Source organism: Brachycentrus maculatus, unplaced genomic scaffold (assembly GCF_059751285.1).
Source record: "Brachycentrus maculatus isolate JH-2025_06_01 unplaced genomic scaffold, ASM5975128v1 h1tg000218l, whole genome shotgun sequence".
NCBI classification, from domain to species: Eukaryota; Metazoa; Arthropoda; class Insecta; order Trichoptera; family Brachycentridae; genus Brachycentrus; species Brachycentrus maculatus.
In genome coordinates this window covers 305,566-322,055 of record NW_028280969.1, presented here as the reverse complement: position 1 = coordinate 322,055, position 16,490 = coordinate 305,566, and the positions used below count along the sequence as shown (strand labels likewise).

Below are 16,490 nucleotides of genomic sequence, written 5' to 3'. Positions count from 1 at the left end.
TTTCTGAAGTCTTTGAAATCTCGTAATAAATAATTTCAATGTGAAGAATAACGTAACAATATTATGAATCAATTCCAACACACGTTATATAAAGTAGAGCAAGTGTCGCCTAGAGATATGTTCACATGTTATTCACGATATGTCGTGCAAAATCTGAGTATCACGACCAGGTAGGTACCTATTTATCTAATCCAAGTTATCAAGCAGGTATTCTAGGTCATATTTGCACTTACTGGGGATATTTATTATAATTAAAATCACCTAAAGGGTCATCGGTACCGTGACCTAATACTTTTTATACTGGGACCGTGATATTATGGTATAATTTAATACAAATCAAATATTTCCTTTTTTCTTCGTCTTGGTGTCTATTATTAAGAGGGATTAGCTTCCTGGGATGTCGATTCCCAGCTCTCAATCCATTTCTTTGGTTGTCTTCCCGGGTGTTGGCCGTTTAGTGCAATATGGGGGAGTCTGGATGGTTCCATTCTCCTCACATGCGCATACCATTGTCTTTTTCGTTGCCTTCCCCACCTAACGACACTTCGATCTCGTATATTTTTCTTATCCTGGTGTTTCTTATTCTTATTCTCAACCTTGGGGTTGGCCGTACAGTGCAATTTGGAGGAGTCTGGATGGTTCCATTCTCCTTATATGTGCATACTGTTTTCTTCTTCGTTGCTTCGCCACCTAAGGACACCTTCGCATCTCTTATCCTGGTGTTCCTTATTCCACCTCATAGACTCTTGCAATATATGTTCCTTAGAGTCTTCATTTCTGACACTATAGTATATTTGCAAAGATTAAATACTAAAGAAAATTTATAACGAATATTGTTAAATAAGAATTTTTCCCAAATCTTCATCTGGGGATAAAATCAATCCAGGGTGCCAGGGGAATGGGAGTCCACCAAGGGAAATATTTCATAAAACCAATAAATTGCTTTCATGATTCATTTTTATGAATTTCAATGACTTTTTTTATTACTTAGCGAAAATAAAAATTCAATTTAAAAAATACAAAAGTATTACCTTTGGCTCTCTTTCCATTATTCGACCCGTTGGGTAATAAAAACCGATACTCTTATTTTAGCCGTCTTACGTCTGTCTTATCAAAAATCAAAATTACTTTTTTTTTTAAAAACTAATACCATCTCCGACATTCAATCAGGGTTTTTTGCAGTGACAACCACCAAAATTAAACAACGGAATAAACTGGACATTGTCTTCTATTAGCCCTAGATGGAACCGTATTTTGCAAAGAAACAAGCTCAGTGTTCTCATTCATTTAGCGTTGTAGTGAGTTCAAATATTATTTCACTTTATTTATTTTTTGTGAAAATGTATTTTATTTTGAAGGCATGTTTAAATGCTATGAAATTAAAAGTATTGAATCAAAACAATCTAAAATGTAAATAATTAACGTCCCCCCCTCAGCTGGCCTCGGTAAAATGATTAACTGTTGGCCAATTTGCGGTGATAAAAAGGTTGAGTACCACTGGTTTGAAATACATTTGAGGCGTGTATACTCGTACTTATTTTCTAGGTATTGTCTTTGCTGATATGCGACTTTCTTATCTATAAAATATTATCATTGAACAGTGTCGTTTTATGTATGTGATCATTTTAGATTAATGGGGTTTTTAGTCATCGCTAAAATAATCTAAGAAACAGGTACCAATATTGGTTGTAGATCTGCAATGACGATAAATTGTACGAGTCCAAGGATAGAACAGTCTAGAATGGTAAAAAAATAATGACGCAATTCGCGTAAAAGATCATTCAGCCGCGAATATCAATATTATCGTAAATTAAAATATTTAAAAATATATTTCTTGTATTATAACATTGCTGCATAGATATAAATAAGTATTTTAGCTCTTCATGCATGATCAGTGTTGAGCTGAAATGCTACATACAATTTTAATTAAATCACACTATGTAACAATTATTATAAATACAACTGTTCAACTTATTCCACAAAGACTATTTCGTAGTCGTACAGGAGAAAGTGACCAACTGACAAAACGTAAAATGTTCAGGAGGGCCATTTAAACGTTTTTACACTTTTGTTATCAATTAAAAACAAAGAATTAATGTATTCACGATTGTGATTATTTTTGTATGAAAAGAGATGTTTACCAATATTGAAATGAGTAAAAAATATTTTTGAAAATTTACATCCTAAAGTTTTTAAAATTACTTAAAGCAGTAGGTATCTTTTTCCTGGCAAAAATTTAGGAAAAAATGCAGATAGTCACTTTTGATTCTTAGAATGAGAACGGAAACGTTAGTTACAGATACAAAAGTTTAATTCAAAGCATTTTATTTTATTAATTTAAATTAAGAAAGAAACTTTTTTTGGAAAATAAACTAGCTGGTAAGATAACATATATTTTTTAAATAACATATTTTTTTTAATAAATATACAAAAAGTAAAGAAGTATTATTCTGACTCAGATTCAGAATCTAAGTTTGGTTCTGGTGCTCTGTCCTCCAGCCCGGATTCGATTCCCAGGGGGGGTTGAAAATAAATATTAGTGATTTTACACTATAATATTTATTTCATATTACCATGGACTGGTCCCTGAAGCGCAGGAGTGATCATCCTGCCTTCATGTAAGTACCGATCAAGATAACACTGCATCAATACGATGCAGTGCCCTATGCACCATTAGTTGCGGATAAGGGTTAGAAGAAGATTTGAGATCTAACATATCGTCAAATCTTAATTCATGTACATTATATGGATCACTCTTTCTTGATTTTTGCATATTTTCATCAATAATTTACCTCTACTGGCCATTTGACTTTGAATTTAGTCACTTTGTTTCTCTAGAAACATTTAAATGTCAAATGTTTCATACAGAACTTTAAATAACTTCATGGCGTTGAAAATTGTTACAACAGGCAATAATGTCCAAGTGTCACTTGGTCACTTTTGCTTGTAAAGAAAATGAACATCAATGCAGTTAGTCATTTTTAACAAGTCAAAATATTACACTTCCAAGTTAAAAATCGCTCTGGGATTTTTTTCAGGGCAGTATTAAGCTAGTAAGATGTCAAATAGTTAATAATCACGTTTTTGTAAAAACTGCAGTTGGTCACTTTCTCCTGTATGACTACGATTTGTTAGATGTTAATTACCTAAGTTTGTGTAGATTTAAAATTTTGCTTAGATTATTTATTGAAGAGACGGATTCAAGCTCCCTTTTCTTGTAGTACATGCTTGCTAAGTTTTTACTTTATCTTCTTTTTATGTTTTTAAGTTTATAATTTGATTAAAAAAAATAATAATAATAATTTTTGTTTCCTGATAGTCAAGTATTTTTTATATTTTATACTATCTCTATTATTCTAGTTTTACTTATAATACCTATACCCTTATACCCTTTACTATGACCTAAATTATATTGTATACCTACTCACACACAGGCCATGCCTTTGTGGGATCTTTTTTTGTATTTATATTTATATTTTATTAATATTTTATTGTATTTGAATTTATGTCATGTAATGCAAAAGATTTTAAAATAAAGAAAAAAAACTCATCTAAAACCTTGAAAAAAGATGTTATCGAAGTTATATTACCGTTTTCAACATAGGCAAGGTACATACAGCAATAGCCCTTTCAAAATCTGCGTTTGAACAATAAAGTTGATATATTATGCAAAACCATTTCTGATAAGATCAAAATATGAACAAACGTACATAAATTTGTTTTACGAAAAGCACCAATCATTGTTTTCATAGTAAACAGTATTTTAATTTTAATTTTTAAATATTATCAACACGCTCAGCGAATAAAGTCAGATCTACAGAAAACGCGAAATGAACAGACGGTTGAGATTCTTTCAAGTATCAAACAAAATTATCATATTCAGGGGGCAGCCACTAAAACGTAGTAAAAATATGTAATACGTAAGAGCTCTCTACGAACGCGTATATTGTAAGTCTAAGTATTTACAGGGGTTACGACTTGTCATAGGCCGGTTAAGTGATCACTTTACACACGTGTAATATTCATCATTCTACTCATGATTGGCAACCACACTACTCAAATTTTGGATGTCATACATATATGATGAATCTCATGACGATCCATGATCGAGTTAACAACAGTCATCTATGATTGGATTAGGAATATTACAAAAATCACTCTAAATACCATTTTCAAAATATCTTGATATTCGTTATTTCGAGGTTCCACTGTATTTATATTGAATAATGGCGTATGAATTTTTTTATTATTTTCGTAGATTCGACGTTATTCGTCAGACGTGTTGATAGACCAATATTTCAAATGAATGAATTAATTACACATGTAACTATTTTATGAAGTAAAGTTAACAATCTTATTAACATGATGAATTTAATTAGCAATAGTTTACGTAGAATAATAGGAACAGGAAGTGATGTCTTAGCAACAAATAAACGAGTACAGTTTCGTATTTCGTATTCGTTTTACGTTCGTATTCTAGCTAACTATTACAAAGGAAAGATAGCGTGTTGTCCTATAGAATCTAGGTCCTGCTTGTCCTTCAAAGTATGAAGTAATTATAATGAAAATCGTTTCTCATTTTTTTAAAAAACTTATATAAAACGTTTAAAATATCGCTCACTCCTTTCAAAACGTCATAAATCAAAAATCTTGATTTTTCAGGAGAACGTTTTTAAAGTTTAAAAATATAACACAATGTATTCTAAATAAATATCAAGCCACTTATTGAACTATTTACTATGCAACGGATCTTTTTAGGTAAAACCTGAAGGTTTTTTCTCTATTTGAAAAATATTTAGTTTATTTAAAAAAATAATTAAACAATACCTTTTCCCCAAAATGTAAAAACAACATTTTCTGCCCTGTAGCGGGTAAATATAAAGTTAAAAATATGCCTCTTTTGCTGGGATAAAGTACATTTTCTGGGCATTCCGAAAACATGCACAGCTGAAAATTTACGATTTTTGATTTATGACGTTCTTGAAAGGATTGAGCGATATGTCAGATACTTCAGAAAGCGGGTCAGGAGCCGATGGGTATGTATGAGGAGATGCATTAATCTAAAAGGTGTGAAGAATCTTTGCAAAGTCAGAGAAGTGTGGCGTTTTATTCTTTCTGCCTACCCATGGGAGAAGCGGCGTGATGATTAGTTAGTTAATTATATAAAGTGATCCAAACAGCTTTGGTCTGCTATATACTTGGTACTTGAGGAACGAGTGATCTGATTTTTTTGTAATTTTGGCTCTACAGTTTGGTTCAGTGCAATATTAATCTAATTCTGGTATTTAGTAGAACAGTGTTTCAAATTAACAATGAATAATGTAAAGGGAAACTTCACTTTCACATACAATGATGTAATTATTTAGCTGTGGATGGATGATTGCTAGGTAAAAGAGTTTGGATCGCTTAATATATGGACTTTTGAGGTTAATCTCTTACAAAGTCACTATTGCTACTATTAGACGTTTAAAAGAAAATCTATATGAAAACGATGAATCAATAATTAATTAAATATTTTTTGTTTCTTTCCATATGAAAATACATAAAAGTTACTTAAGTTAATATACACAAACACTTTCTGTCATAGATAATACAATATCCAAAAACGAGGAAACAAGTGCGACTAAGTTTATAAATTGTATTTGATGTGATATATGGTATTATATAAGTAGAACATAAAATCAGAGTTTTATAAAGAAAAATTATAAAAACAAGAATAATATCAATCCTCAGAACTCCATGATTTATAATTTTTGATTAATTTACAATTTTTTTATTAAAAAATATCTCGCATTACTTTTTAATTGAATTTGTCGATCAATATTAAACAGTTGCTTCCTAAACGATTTTGGCTAAAATTTAACAGGCTGAATTTGTGATAATGAAAGCTTATATTAAAAAACTAAAGGGTCCGCCAAATAACTTTTTTTTTTTTAAAACAGGGCGCAAAACATCGAGTGTAGCTTCGGCTGTGTGGCACGTAGCGCCGTCCTGTTGAAACCAAATGTTGCCAATATCCTCCTCTTCAATTTTTGTGAACAAAAATCCGTTCAACATGGCCCGATAACGATCGCCATTGACTGTAACGGCCACTCCTTGCTCATTTTCAAAGAAAAATGGCCCAATTATGCCTCTGGACCAAAATCCGCACCAAACAGTGACTCGTTTTGGGTGTACCGGCTTTTCAATGTATGCGTGCGGGTTTTCTGTGCCCCAAATACGACAATTTTGCTTGTTTACATACCCGCCAAGATCAAAATGAGCTTCATCCGAAAAGATGATTTTTTTGGCAAAATCGGCATCTTCTGTAAGTCGATCGCAGGCCCACTCAGCGAAGCGAAAACGCATTGGATGGTCAGTTGGCTTCAACTCCTGAACCAATTGGACTTTGTATGGCGTCATACCAAGGTCTTTATGCAAAATTCGTCTCAATGATGTCTCCGAAATGTTCAATTGTTGAGAACGACGGTGAATTGATGTTGATGGCGCTTCACGCACACTTTCTGCCACAACATCGATATTCTCGGGTGTACGCACTGTTTTTGGCTTTTCACGCTTTGGTTTATCGATGAGGATGCCAGTTTCTTTCACTTTTTTCACAAGATAACGAACATACGGAGCTGACGGTGCTTCTCTTCTTCCAAAAACCGTACGCAATTTTCGCACACATTCTGCAACATTACCATGATTTTCAAAGTAATGTCGCAATATTTCCCAGCGTTGTTCAAGCGTATACACAACCATATTCGCTCAGCGGAAGGATAAAACTAATTATCTGTCAAATCAGACATGAGCTAAGTGTTACCATTAGCGAAATAAGCACTAGTTGAAAAAAAAAACTTTAGATGGCGGACCCTATATAAGTGTTTTTATCAATGATTTTTAAATAATAGTCATTACGTTAGTTCGTTTTTATAAGTTAGGGCGTAACAGACATTAATAGGAAGGTAGAGGTAAGACAATTGAGATGGTATGGGCATAAATGTCGCAGAGAACCCGAACATGTCGCAAACCAGGTAATAGAAATGGATCTTCCTCGAAAGTTATCTACAGGAAGACCAAGGAATTCATGGGTGATGCAGAAAGATAACATGATTCGAAGGCATGGCCTAGGTGACGTTGTCCAGGACAGAAGGACCTATAACCTGAGGACGAGGAGAGCTGATCCCAGCAGCCTACAAGGACAATAAGCTGGGACATAGCCAGGAAGAAGTTAGTTCGTTTTCATAAATATATAAAAATAAGAATTTATTAAAAAAATAAAGGTAATTTTCCCATATAATAAGAAGTTCTAATCAATCTATATTATTCAAACTTCATTAAAAAATGGTGTATTACATTATAAAATCAGTATTATTTTTTGACATCTCATCAAAGATGAAGGAGAATATGGAAGTCTGGGCATTTACGGGGCTTACGACCGTCATAGGCTGGTTTAAGTGATCACTTTACACGCGTGTAGCATTCACCAATTCTACCCATTATTGACAACCACACTACTCAAATTCTAGGAAGTTCTATATATATGAACCAATTTAGAAACCTTGTTCATGAATCACTAGAACTTCACTAGAGACATCTATTGGTGAGATGTAAAGAAGCTTTTTATTAAGCAGAAACTCTTATATTAGTATGTGAGATCCGAATCCTGGATTATAATCACACACATGAGGAACGCCAGAAAATACCATTTTCATTTTGATTATTAAGCTTATAATTTGACCAGATAATTTATTTACAACATTTTGAGTGTGTCCAAATACTTTTTCACAAAATCTGGATTATCTCCAATTACAGGAGTTATTTTCATATTATTTCGTAAATGCCCAGACTTCCATATTCTTCTTCATCTTTGATGAGATGTCAAAAAATAATATGAAAATAACTCCTGTAATTGGAGATAATCCAGATTTTGTGAATAAGTATTTGGACACACTCAAAATGTTGTAAATAAAATCAGTAATTAACATTGCGTTTATTCAATGTTCTTATTTCTTTGCATCGTTTTTTCCTCACCAAATAGGTACTAGAACGTATATCCGTTTCCTGAGTTGACAATGCTGTGGCTTTTTGCAATGCATAGAGAAAACTGATAAGATTATGTACGATAATTGACACATCATGAAGGAATTTTGCAACACTACTTGAAGTTTCTCTAGCACGTTTAGTAAAACAGCACTCACAATTCATTTGAAAAAATAATGTTTTATTACTACTACTACTACTACTACCATCACGCCGTTTCCCCGCAGGGGTAGGCAGAGAGGATAGAACGCCACACTCTTCTGTCCTGACATACACTCCTAGCCTCCTTCACATCCATACATCTGGTCATACATGCCCTCCGATTACGCAGACTTTTGACACCGCCAGATTTTAGGTTCTGATTGATCTGATCGTGCCAAGTCTTTTTCGGTCGTCCACGTTCTGTTTTCCCTCTCACATTCGCCACATATATTTTCTTAGTCATTCTCTCGCTATCCATTCGCTCCACATGTCCATACCACCGCAAAGAGCTCTTTCTAATCTTTTCAATTATTCCTCGTTCAGCCTTACATTCCTTTCTTATATCGTCGTTTTTAATTCTGTCATACAATGATTTTCCACACATTCGTCTGAGGGAGCGCATTTCAACAGCATTCACTCTGCTTTCATCCTTCCTTTGCCAGTTCCATGTTTCGCTTCCATACATTAGTGTCGGTACTATTTGACGTTATAAAACAAAACAAAAACATCATTTTAACCACATTTATTTTTGGTACATTTCTCCAGCACGTTGCAACAAGAACATTGTCATATTTTGAAGCTGACAAGGTGTTTGTCGAATCCGGTTGGAGAAAAGTACCAAAAATAAATGTGGTTAAAAACAAAGTTTTGATTTTACTTTATTTTTTTAAGTATTATAAAATGTGTCACAAAGTCTCTGCAAAAAAATCAACAAAGAAATGTTTTATTTGTTAATGGATCTAGATAAAGGCATAATCATAATGTACATACATATCGCTCACTGCTTTCAAGAACGTAATAAATAAAAAATCGTCAATTTTCAGTCGTGCGTGTTTTCGGAATGCCCAGAAAATGTACTATATCCCAGCAAAAGAGCATATTTTAAACTTAATATTTACCCGCTACAGGGCAAAAAGTTTTGTTTTTGGATTCTGAAGAAAAGGTATTGTTTAATTATTTTTTTAAAATAAAGTAGTTATTTTTCAAATGGAGAAAAAACCTTAAGGTTTTACCTAAGAAGATCTGTTGCACAGTAAAAAGTGCAATAAGTGGCTTGATATTTATTTTTAATACATTGTGTTATATTTTTAAACTTTAAAAACGTTCTCCTGAAAAATCAAGTATTTTGATTTATGACGTTCTTGAAAGGAGTGAGCGATATGTGATCCAGCTCTTCTAAGATACTCACTATACTATTCAAATACTCCTATTTCTATGTATGTATTACTCCAATATTAATTTTTTTTCGAATATTTCGTAATCTTCGAACGACGTATATACTGGTACCATTCTTCAAAACCCTTATCCGCACCCCAATGGTGCATAGGGCACTGTATCATACAAACACAGTGTTATCTTAATAGTTAACATACGAAGGAAAGGTGATCAGCCCTCCACTTCAAGTACCAGTCCAGGGTTATATTGAATAAATATTAGAGTGAACAAAATCACTTATATTTATTTGACCCCCCCTGGGAATCGAACTCGGGACCTCCAGACGGTGGCCGAGCGTGCTGACTATTACACTACGGAGGCGGACATTACTACCATTACTATTATTAAGGGTGTACTCTCAAATATGCGAAGTCAGTACGCGACCGGCTGCGCGAGAAACCACACGCGTTGTCCGCAATCAATTTTATTTAAGGATATTGTTATTTGGCGAATAAATATTTCATATAATTTTTTGAACTCCTTACCTTACAATAACTCTTTTCTTTTCAAAACCTTATATTTATTTCGAAGAAAAACTAATTTTATTCAGTACAAAAACGGCGTTTTAAGCAAAAATGCTATTACGTTAAATGTTGGGTTTTACTGGGTTTCAAGAAAATTCAGTTGCAGGCTATTGATTTTCCCACATTAATATGTTTTACTGTATCTTTTAACTATGTGTATGTATTTGTAAAAATTGGCTACAGCCGTGAATAAATAAATAAATATATGTATTTGTAGATCATACAAGTATCGATTACTTCTATTATAAGTAAAGTAGGTTACTAAACAATGGCTTTTATTATTTTTACTATCCGAACGAATCGATGTTAGTGCCTACACAGTATTAACATGTTAGTAAAGAAACACACGTATACATCGCTCACTCCTTTCAACAACGTCATATATCAAAAAACTTAATTTTTCAGGAGATCGTTTTTTAACTAACTAACTAACTAACCATCACGCCGCTTCTCCGCAGGGGTAGGCAGAGAGAATCGAACGCCACACCACTCTGTCTTTGCAAACATTCTTTGCCTCTTCTACATTCATGCATCTCCTCATACATACCCGACGATTATTACGACTCCTGACCCGGCCGCTTTCAAGTATTTGACATACCTGATTGTGCCAAGTTTTCCTCGGTCGTCCTCTGCTTCTTTTTCCAACTACATTCGCCCCATAAATTTGTTTAACCGTTCTTTCTTCACTCATACGCTCCACATGTCCAAACCATCTCAACACACCTTTCTTAAGACTACTTGTACAGATCGTTTTTAAAGCTTAAAAATATAATTAAATATATTAAAAGTAGATATCAAGCCACTTTTTGAACTTTTTACTGTGCAACAGATATTTCTAGTTAAAATCTGAATGTTTTTTCTCCATTTGAAAAATATTTAGTAGGTATATATAAAAAAATAATTAAACAATACCTTTTATTCAAAATGCAAAAACAACACTTTCTGCCCTGTAGCGAGTAAATATTAAGTTAAAAATATGCCGCTTTTGCTGGGATATAGTACATTTTCTGGGCATTCCGAAAACATGCACAACTGAAACGATTTTTGATATATGACGTTGTTGAAAGGAGTGAGCGACATGTGTTTATAAGTATTCGATAAGTCGCAACGTAATTTTCTCTAAATCCAGGTAACATTTTACGTAATTGATTTTCTTCTTAAAATACCGTTTTTGCAATGAAATAAAAAAAATCTTGAAATAATTATATGGGTCTGATAAGAAAATTTATTGAAAGGAAAGGAGTTAAAAATATATCTATAAATATTTTTCCGATATGTTTTCTAAACAACAACAAAAATAAACTTTATAAAATTAAACAACTTTGTTTTAACGACTTTTTTATCATTAGTAATATTTTTTTATTATTAATTAACCTTGATGATGACAAGGTTCTTGTCGAAATTGGTAGGTTAGTGGTTAAAACAAAGTTAATAAGTGCTTAAAACATAGTTGTTTAATTTTGTAAAGATTAAAAAATGTGCCACAAAGTATCTGCGAAAAACATTCAAGAAACAACAAAAATATTCAATTTACATACTTTAAAATAATCGGGTGTGAAAAGACATGTGACCTCTTCGGTGGTCGGTCGGTGATTGAATCCTGTGTTTGCGTTGTATCCCCTGAAGTATAATTTTTACAGTATACCTATTATCTATATTATATCTAGACTTATGAATAAGTTGTGAAAGTCAGTCGATTACGATAGTAATAATTATGTGTAGTTATTGATAGGTAAATGACATACTTATAAACTCATACTGTTTTAATTATGTAAAATGTAATTAGAAAAGAAAATTGTGACATTATGCTTCTACGTACGGAAAATAACAAATATTTGGCATACTCAAGTGTGACAAATACTTGAGTATAAAATATTTGGAATTTACCTTACCTACGTAGAAGCATACTATTATAATTATATTTTAAATACAACATTTTGAGTGTATCCAAATACTTGTTCACAAAATCTGGATTGTCTCCAATTACAGGAGTTATTTTCATATTATTTTTTGACATCTTATCAAAGATGAAGAAGAATATGGAAGTCTGGGCATTTACGGGGCTGACGACCGTCATAGGCTGGTTTAAGTGATCACTTTACATAGTGTAACATTCACTAATTCTACCCTGAAAACAAATAATGAGTTTACCATAAAAGTATGTCAAAAACTTGAACGTGGTCATGTCAGGAGTCGGAATAATGAGGTGATAAGAGATGAGAGATGAGAATAATGAGTAGATATGTATGAGGAGATGCATGAATGTGGAAGAGGCGAAGATTGTTTGCAAATAAAGTAGTGTGGCGTTCAATCCTCTCCTAACCCTGCGAAGAAGTGGCGTGATGGCTAGTTATTCTAACCCTTATCCGCACCCAATGGTGCATAGGAAACTGAATCGTATTGCGCACTGTTATCTTGATCTTTACTTACGTGAAGGCAAGATAATCACTCCTGCGCTCCGGGGACCAGTCCAGGATAATATTAAATAAATGGTTACCGTGTTTAGCTACCGTGCTGGAGGTCCCGAGTTCGATTCCCAGGAGGGGGTGAAAATAATTATTAGTTATTTTACTCTCTAATATTCAATTAGTATTGCCCTGGATGGTTAGTAAATTAAGAATAAATTATAATGATTAATTGTAATAAAGGTTCTAGCATTTTTTCAAAGTTGGCTAGTGCATGGAAATAATATATATCGCTGGTTCAATGCAAAAGGGCCACATAGTAACTAAATCGACAACATTTTCACATTCGAAAAAGACACCCATGAATATGACAGCATAAGAAGTGTCCATTTCTAACGCTAGAATCATGGGTGTCTTTTTCGAATATGAAAATGTTGACGATTTAGATACCATTTTTGGAATAAAGAGTTTGTTTTTTTTTGCGTTGTGGCCCTTTGGCATTTAACCAGCGATATATTGAATTCAGAAACAAATAGTTATAATAATAAAGGATTCTGTTTGATATGATAATGTTTAATATGCTAAGATAAAACCAGGAGAGGGCTACCAATTTTTTAACAAGGGGCTCGCGGGTGGAGGGAGAAGGGGTGGGGGGAGGTGTTTGGGTTTTTTTAAATTTATTTTTGATTTGTTCAGGAATTGTAGAGCTTTGAGAACATTTAAAAAACTAAAAAATACAAATAGTTACATTAATAAAAATAAAGCCAATTACACAATTCCACATTTATGTTATAATACCTATCAAAAACATTAAGAGATAAAAAATAAAATTAAAAAAGTGTGGGAGTGTGTGTGTGTGAGGAAGGGAGTAAATGGGTAAGGGTATGGTATAAAAAAACAGTTTGTTTTGAGTATAAAATTTTTTTATAAAAAAATAGTTTTGTTTTGAGTATATATTTTTTGTTTTGAGTATCAACAATACATATTAATTAAAAATAGTCTAACTAACTAACTACCTAACCATCACGCCGCTTCCCGCAGGGGTAGGGTGAGAGAATATAACGCCACACCACTCTGTCCTTGCAAACATTGTCAAAAGTTCTTAATATGCATATCACACGACAAAATATAGATATGACTTTTTTATGTTAGATTGCTGATTTAATCAGAGAATATTGATTTCTCCAATTTAACAAGGGGCTCGCGCGAGCCCCCCGAACCCCCTGCAGCCCACCGCTGGATAAAACAGAGATGGAATAAAATGTAGGAAAGGAGAATAGCTGCAATGGTACAAATGTATGAAATAAATCAAAATGTTTTTTTACTTACTTTCCATTGCTCTTGGATATGGATGCTGTGTTCCCCATTTTTAGTTACACTTATATCACTGATGCACTTTTTGTTTTTGAAAATCACCAGTCCAACTTTAAAACAAAATGTAAAAGCAGGTTACAATAGTTATTAAGACGAAGGCGTTTTACAAATAAAACACTAAATATTTAACTGGCAAAAAACGTTAACTCGAAAATATGCAATTTGACTTAGTGGTGCAAATTATAAAGTTTTCAACGTTCTATAAACTGGCAAAATATACTAAGTAGGTACTTTGAAATATCATATTTATGTGGTTTTAAAAGTTAATTAAACTTTAAGTTAATTAGCAAGTATTTTATTCAGGCCAAAAGCTTTAAATAACAGGGATTTTTCAAACACTCCTCGCCTCCTTCACATCCATACATCTAGTCAGATTATTGACACCACCAGATTTTAGGCTGTAATTGATCTGATCTTGCCAAGTTTTTTTCGGCCGTCTTAATTCTCTTCTCCCTCTCACATTCCCACATGTATTTTCTTAGTCATTCTCTCGCTATCCATTCGCTCCACATGTCCATACCACCTTAAAGAACTCTTTCTAATCCTTTCAATTATTTCACTGGTATTATAATATTAAAACCAGGATGGGATTTGAAGGTAATCACGAGAATTGTCAAGTAATTTGACATAGAATGATCTTTTGTCATAAATAAAAAAATATTTTATTTACAATTCCCAAAAAGCAAAATTACTCTTTCCTGGCAAATTTATTTTTCTGGTATAAAAAGATCTTTACCTAACTGTCGTTTTCGATAATTTAAAGAATCTCTATATAAAATGATTTATTTACATTTATTATGTAAATATTCACGTATAAAATATAGGAAAAGTTTGACATTAGAAACATTTCAACCTAAATTTTTAACCTCACCTAATCTAACCTGATCCTAACTTAACTCAACCTAACCTAACAGTCGTTTACAATTAACAGTAGTTTAATTTAAATAGTTGATGTAATTAAATGGATTATTTAATTGATAAGTTAATATTACGTTTAAAACGTAGGAAAAGTTTGACATTAGAAACTTGTCTCTAGAGAGATGTATGTATATACATTTAAACAACTTAACTTAACTTAACTCAACCTAACCTAACAGTCGTTTACAATTAACAGTAGTTTAATTTAAATAGTTGATGTAATAAAATGGATTATTTAATTGATAAGTTAATATTACGTTTAAAACGTAGGAAAAGTTTGACATTAGAAACTTGTCTACCTATAGAGAGATGTATGTATATACATGTAAACACACATGTATATATACACTTATGTATACATTGTATACACATATTTATCAGGACTGACATGAAATAAAGTGTAGAATTTTAATCTTGATGATGTAAGCATTTTATTGTTCTGGAAGCTGTTAAAGCAAAACAAGTCCAAGTTTTTAACATGTACCTACATGAAATATATGTATGTAAACAAGTATGTATATAAAAATATATAGAATGCGCCGATACAAACTATGTATATAGCCACATTATATTATATTATTAACATCAACACTATTATATTCTTATAATTTCATTGATTTTTACCTTCTAAGTGTTAATTTGATAATCAATAATTGAACGAGAGCTGAGAGTGGAATTTCAAGGATGCGTCACGTTTATTAGAAACATTTCGTTACATTTGAGAGAAGAAAGATATAACGTAAAGAGAAGGAGAGAGAGAACTTTACATTCGTAGACCACGAAATGTATGGTAATATTTTTTTCGGGTACTCGGGAAACTAACTGTTTCTGTTAACTTATTTTAACCACATATTTAACCTCTGAAGTTTTTAAAATAAGTGTGCACTGTGTTGTCAAATGAATCATATATACAACTTTTAAAATTTGATTGAAGTGGTTTTCAATCATTGGCAGAATAGTAAATGTTACACATTGTATAAAATGAAAAGTTCAACCAAATCATGTCAGTTTATTAGCCCTATATTTCTATGTTCCAATATCAATATTGAAAAATAACTTCTTCGTCTATGTTGAGATAAAAATAGAATCTTGAAAAAATCTACATGTAATATTTTTTATTAAAAATGAGAAATATTTGTGTTTTTATTATTTACAAAAATACTTCAATTTTATACTATTTCTATGAGCCTAAGCGGCTCATTATTAATATAGGTATCAAATTATGGTAAAGTAGGTTCGAACCTAGAAACTCTGACTCAAGAGTCCGCTACACTAACCACGGGACCATAACCCGATATATTGTATGTAATTTTCAAGCTACAAGTTTCTAAAATACTGCGCATTTTTTCGGTCCCCATAAAATTAATTTAATGGCATTATTGATGTTTTGGCTGTCACATAGTCAAATACCAATATAAAAATAGTAAATAAAAAACAAGTTTATTTTGAACAAATCTGTTTACGCCGTTTAATAAAACACACACTAAAGATTATTTCGGCTTGGATATCGTTCATTCGTTTATTCGATTCAGGCAAGCGATGAATAGAAAACGAAAATGTAGGTTACAGTAAATTTTTATATTCCGGTTGCTTACACTTGTTAACTGTCACTTTTCACCGACGCGGTATTGTGTGCAGAACATGTAACGCCGGTCTGCGTTTACCTAAAGCCGAACTAACACTGAATTTAAAACTGCGAAGTGCATACATAATTGTAAATTTGTCAGAATTAATCCATCCGAAACGATTCTAAAATAAGTATGACGAAATTTCATATAAACGAGTAGGTAATACGTTTTTACTGACTATTCGTTTATGTATGAAATAT

General features: G+C 32.4%; 1 protein-coding gene across 3 annotated transcripts in view; it reads right to left on the bottom strand.

Annotated features, from left to right (window-relative positions):
- Positions 1-16,374, bottom strand: part of LOC148306940 (NADP-dependent malic enzyme-like) — a 66,992-nt gene extending 50,618 nt beyond the window's left edge. Inside the window, exons 1-2 of one of the 3 annotated variants that reach the window (XM_088264169.1) lie at positions 16,258-16,374; positions 13,700-13,794 (exon numbers count right to left, since the gene is read on the bottom strand). In XM_088264169.1, coding sequence (XP_088120295.1) covers positions 13,700-13,737 — 38 coding nt within the window. In that variant the 5' untranslated portion in view covers positions 13,738-13,794; positions 16,258-16,374. Of the gene's footprint in view, positions 1-13,699; positions 13,951-16,229 lie in introns of all 3 variants that reach the window. The other 2 variants (XM_088264171.1, XM_088264170.1) reach the window with 2 other exon arrangements.
- Positions 16,375-16,490: the final 116 nt, after the last annotated feature.